The 6,000-nt window shown below is 39.7% G+C and overlaps 1 protein-coding gene across 1 annotated transcript in view; it reads left to right on the forward strand.

Annotated features, from left to right (window-relative positions):
• Positions 1-4,999, forward strand: part of COLEC10 (collectin subfamily member 10) — a 256,050-nt gene extending 251,051 nt beyond the window's left edge. Inside the window, exons 7-9 of the mRNA XM_081111526.1 lie at positions 248-301; positions 1,982-2,077; positions 3,899-4,999. Of these exons, the coding sequence (XP_080967652.1) occupies positions 248-301; positions 1,982-2,077; positions 3,899-4,290 (542 nt within the window). The 3' untranslated portion in view covers positions 4,291-4,999. The remainder of the gene's footprint in view (positions 1-247; positions 302-1,981; positions 2,078-3,898) is intronic.
• The last annotated feature ends 1,001 nt before the right edge of the window (positions 5,000-6,000 follow it).

Genomic DNA, 6,000 nt, shown 5'->3' on the forward strand with positions numbered 1-6,000 from the left:
TTTTAATGTTTCTTACACATCCCACTGGAATTCTACATTCAAGCTAATTCAATTATGACTTGTTTGATTAGTTGTACCTGTGCAGCCAACTCCAAATCAAATTATTCATACAAAACCAAGGAATGCTGGTGGAAGAGATTACAAATGAATTTTAAAACTGTTTCCTCTGACTTTAGCTGATCAAGATGTCTGTCTGAAATGATTCATTATTTTAATTGTTACTTCTGCGGCTATTGTTTCTATTCAGGTGACAAAGGGGAAAAGGGTTTGCCTGGGATTCCTGGAGGAAAAGGCAAAGCAGGTATGCTTGCTAATCTTGCTCCTTAATTTCTGGCATTATTCCAAATATATTATCTCCAAAATAGATTTATTTTTTATGAAAAACAAAAATAAAAATATTTGCGGTACCTATTTTACTCAAGGTAGAGGAAAGAAAGAAGGGAACTTTCCTCTCTATTTGCTGGTGACTTTCCAAGCCCTGGGGAAGGGGTGATGGCATATTCCATCCCGTCTGTTGTAGGGAAGCAACCCAGCACATCAGGAAGCAGCCCTCATTCTGCTAGACCAAGAGGAAAATCCACAATGGCCTCAGCACCAGGCCTGGTCAGCATGCCTGACATTCCACCAGCATCTCAACCAAATACTGGCCAGCAGTTTGCCAGAAGCAAATTGGCCTACTCTGAAAGACCTGTGATTACAGGACATCAACGACCATGGACACTCTCTCCAGTACTGAGAGTTTCATTTCCAGAGCTACATGCATGGATAAAAAGTACTTGTTTCGGGGGGCTTCAGTTATTTCTGCCGATAGGGGTATAGTAAAGACTGATTCTAAGAACTGTTTTAAATTCCTTATTTAACTGAGAATATGGAGAAATACAGCTATAAGTTTCCCCCTCCCCTTTGTCTAATAAATTTCTATTTCTTTATCAACCACCTTAGAAGAAAGCAAACAGAAATGTTCATATGAAGCAGCCACCAAATAGAAAAGAATAGAATCATTTGAATTTCACATCATTTTCCTTACAATTCCTTCTGTGTCACAGTATCAGTAGGTAATTGAAAAAAAAATAGGTAAATGAGCAAAGGGTAATCCACAGATGTGACAACTGGCTCTTGAAATAATACATTGGATATTTTCACGAGATTTAAATTTGGTCCGCAATACATTTAAGCTGTGCTTCAAGTGGGTCGTCAGAATTTATGTTTGAGCCCTAACCGATTTGGCTCAGTAGATAGAGCGTTGGCCTGTGGACTGAAGGGTCCCAGGTTCGATTCTGGTCAAGAGCATGTACCTTGGTTGTGGGCACATCCCTAGTAGGGGGCGTGCAGGAGGCAGCTGATCGATGTTTCTCATTCATCGATGTTTCTAACTTTCTATCCCTCTCCCTTCCTCTCTGTAAAAAAATCAATAAAATATATATTTTTTAAAAAAGAAAAAAATAAAGAAAGAGGCACAGCTCTGCTCATCTCAACTCCTATGAGCTAAATTCATGGTGGCATCGTTTTAAAAAAAAAAGAATTAAGGTTTATTTCATCATGAAAGGTTTCTCTTGCCCTTGGAGAGTTGTGTGAGTGAGTGAACAGTGCAGAAATAGAAGCGAGGACCAGCTAGAAATCGGTTTTCAGAAAGCTGCAAAGATTTTATTCTGAAATTGGAGAGTCACATCCTGTGTTCCTCAAAAATGCCAAATGGTCCACAACATGGGTGCAGTGGCTCATCGTATTTACTCTCCTTTTTACGAAGATGGTTTCGAACTGTGTTTCGACTCATTCACAATATTTTTAAAGATATATTCTGAATTCCTAAAGGCAGTGTAATTTGGAAACCGTATTTTTAATAAAAGATTAAAAGTATAGCTGCTCACAGAGAAACATAATAGACTAGAAAAAGATAGTAAATGTTGGGAAGAGGGGGGTGGCTCCTTTCAACTCATCTGCATGTGTTTCAATAAGAATTCACAGTTTTTTCCTTTGAAAGGTACTGTCTGTGATTGTGGAAGGTACCGGAAAGTTGTTGGGCAACTGGACATTAGTGTTGCTCGCCTCAAGACATCTATGAAGTTCGTCAAGAATGGTGAGTGTATTCACTTTTACTTTGTGCTATTTATTGATTTAGTCGTTTTCAAAATTATAATTCCAGTATTTCTAGCAGGAAATCCCTTGGGTTGGGCAAAGGACTACTAAGATAGTGTCATCAGATTAAAGGTCTCTCAAAATACTAATTATCCACTCCAACTCCAGGACACTTCAAGTCCACTACATATATTTGTACATACTGCATTGACTATGGGTAGAAAAAGTTACTTTCTGGAGAGTGGGGACAGTGAAAAGGTCAGAGTTTGGCAAGCCATGCTTTGAGAATAAAAAGGAACAGCAAGACTCAAACAGAACGATCATCTCAAAAAATAGAAAGTGATAATAAAAACAATAGCTATTTCCTTAAATACTTGGAATATTAATAATTATGATATAAGTGCTATGATTAAGATGAAGCTTAGGAGGATGATCTTGCCCATAGATACAGAGCTAATGAACTGTGGAGCAGGGATTTGATTACAGGTTTCACACAAATTAATAGGGACATCATGTGTTTCTTTAAATTTTGCAAGTTTTCATATTAGTCATTTTTGTTATCCCTTGTCCATAGTTAGCAGTTACGCCCTTAAAGTGAGGCTATGTGTTCTCTTCTGAGACGGTATGAATGTGGGAACTATTGTAGTTAGTGTTACAATTGGTTTCATTTTGTTGTACTTTCATTTATTGCAATACAGCTATATTTGTTTACATTATTGGAAGCACACAGACGCCATCTTGTGTTCATCCTCATCTTGTAATACTACAGGCAAAGGAAATGCTCAATATTAACTATGGACACTAATTATAATTCTGGTTATAACCTGCACACAAGATGCAGTCTCTGGCGTGACTTGGACACTCATGAATAAACCAGACCTCAGAGGTTCAACATACAGCAATAGTTCTTAACATTTGAGTGGTCACAGATTTCTTTGTGCATTTTAATTTATGAACCCTAAAAAGTATATGTTGATGTCCCTGAAGCCCAAAACATATATAGCATACTCTGAGCTCGAAATGATTCTGTGTCCCCAATTCTGTCTTGAAGCTTACTCAGTAGCTCAGTCTACTTCATGTACCTGGAGTGAAGTATGAACAATCTCAAAAGATGTACGTGTTCACAGCCCTGGAATTGGCCCAGAGTGGAAAAACTTCTGAATTATTCCCATATCAGTGTAATAAGCTTCTATCCTCCTTTGCAATGTTGGAAGCACCAAGACTACAGAATAGCAGAGACATACTTATTCTTCTCAAGATGTTCACAGTTTAGTAGAAGAGACACACAATTAGACTAGAATGTGTTGAGTACTAAGAAGTGGGGAGCAGGGGATAAGACTCCCCAGTGTGTGCTCAGGGAAAGGCTACTCTGGGATAAAACACTTACACTGATATTGAAAGGATGAGCAGAGTTGCCCAGGTAGAGGAGCAGTGAGACGAATTCCCAGGCATGAAAAGCATGGAACTGGAACAGAGAAGGGCATGCTCATGGAACTATAAGTTTGGCAAAGGCATAAACTAGGATGGGAAAATAGTCTGAGATGAGCTGGGTTGCAGTTCATGTAACAAGTCTGTGTCAAAATAGCTCTTGCTTCAAAGTTGTGTGGGAAGTTAAACAGGAATGGTAGGTAGGATAACTGGTAGGAGTTCTTTCTCCATTTGAAAACTAGAAAGGTGGAGAAAATATTAAACCAGTGCCAAGCTCATCATAGGGCCTTGCAAAATAATTGTAGACTTTTGGAAAAATGTATTTAAACCCAGAAATATTATATACTTGCCTTTTCTCTTTTTGAGATAAATAATTACACTCTTCTCTGCAAAGTCATAGCAGGGATTAGGGAAACGGATGAGAAATTCTACTACATCGTGCAGGAAGAGAAAAGCTACAGGGAATCCCTGACCCACTGCCGGATCCGGGGCGGCATGCTAGCCATGCCCAAGGACGAAGCTGCCAACACACTCATCGCGGACTACGTAGCCAAGAGTGGCTTCTTCCGGGTCTTCATCGGGGTGAATGACCTTGAGAGGGAGGGACAGTATGTGTTCACGGACAACACGCCACTGCAGAACTACAGCAACTGGAAGGAGGGGGAGCCCAGCGACCCCTATGGGCATGAGGACTGTGTGGAAATGCTGAGCTCAGGCAGGTGGAATGACACAGAGTGCCATCTCACCATGTACTTTGTCTGTGAGTTTGTCAAGAAGAAAAAGTAACTTCTCTCATGCTACACATTGGTCATTCCCTGTGACTACCATTGCTGTTCCTTTTATCTATCCTTTTCTCCCTAGTTATGCTAAATTTTTCTGACTCAGGACAAGTGGGAAATGCTAAACTGAGGTTCGGAATCTCCATTGTCTTGTTCTTTGGTGACAGTTTTAAAGATTTGCATATATAGTATAGTATTGAGCCAACAGCTTACATGGATCTCAAGAGAGAGTTTGAATTGTTAGTTGGCATTTGCTCTGACCCCTCTCCCTAGAGCCCTAATTGCTCTCTACCTGGCCCAGAAGATAATTGGGACAGTTGGTTGGTGAGGACTAGGATAATCTGTCATTCCCAAAGTCAGACATGTGGGAGGGTCTTATGTTTTCTAGAAATGCCAAGATATTATTCATCTTGGAATCCACGATCCCTAGTTCTTTGATCAGTCATCACCATAGCCATCCACATACTTGCAAGTCCCTCTGGTTCACACAAACATAGGAACACTTCACCCCCAACCTCTATATGAAGAATTTCTTGGCCAGTGACCTGTTCCAGGCCATATGGAAACACAGAGAACCTTTTTGTGCTTCTGACCTATAATTTTCAGTGAAGAGTATCAGGTAGCTTCCCTGGCTCCCTTCCTTTAAGCCTTCAACTTAATCCCAAACCCCCAGATGATTAACTCTCTGACTTGAGGAAAAGGGACCTTTAGAAATTAAAAAGAAAAAAAAAAGAAGAGTGTTTGTTCCCAAACAATATGATTTCTAATCCTCCTGCTAAATTGCCCCTTTCTACTAATATGGCTCCATTTTTCCTTGTCTTAGGTTAACTCATATCACCTTTACTCCCTTAGTCATGGGGAATAATGGATGGGGTTTTTGAAGCCTTTGGAAAACTCTAGAAGCTTCCAAGTGCTACCAACATCAAGTCTCTAATCCCCCTCCTCCCTATACCTAATTTATCACTCGGGGCAACATTTTGTGGAAGGCCCTTTACTGCCATTACTGCATGTTGTAAAATCCCAGAGCAGAGATCCCCTTCCTAGTACTCTGACATCACAGGAATATCAGGCATGGAGTTTGGAACATGCCTAGGACTCACATTTACTGAGCTGATGAAGTTCTACTTTGAACTACAGATCAAACTTCTGAGCAGCTTTCATTTTGGAATCTAAAAATAAACAGTTCAACAAAACTCTAGATTATCCCCTTTTACATTGCCGCTCCAGTTATAGTTTGTGATATATGATCAGACTCTTTAAAATGCTGGCAAAATGGTTAATGAACTTAGAGAAACAGATCAACAACATATGTTCACCTTAAACCATCTGTTCATGATTTCACCCATGACTAACTGGTTATGAGATAGGATTTAATTAGGATATTTCTGTGGATTTAACAAGGGTCACAAACTCAGGTATTACAAGGGCCATACAGATGACATAAATAAATGAGGTGGAACAGGTGGAATCCTGGTACACTGAAAACAGCTTGTCCATCTAAAGGAACCAGCTGTTTCTCGGTGGCTGCTATTTTTGCCATGGAGGACCCAATGTCACTACATGTTCTGATATTTCAAGAGAAATCAGAGATCTGGAATTTAATTTTATATTTTTCAAAGTTGGCGTATAGTCAATTTTTAACCCAAATATTAAGCCAGACAAAACAGTCTGCTAGCCAAAATCATGACCTTTCCATTTCTCACCCCTTGGGGAAAGT

Source organism: Myotis nattereri (assembly GCF_964212035.1).
Source record: "Myotis nattereri genome assembly, chromosome: 17".
Lineage (NCBI taxonomy): Eukaryota > Metazoa > Chordata > Mammalia > Chiroptera > Vespertilionidae > Myotis > Myotis nattereri.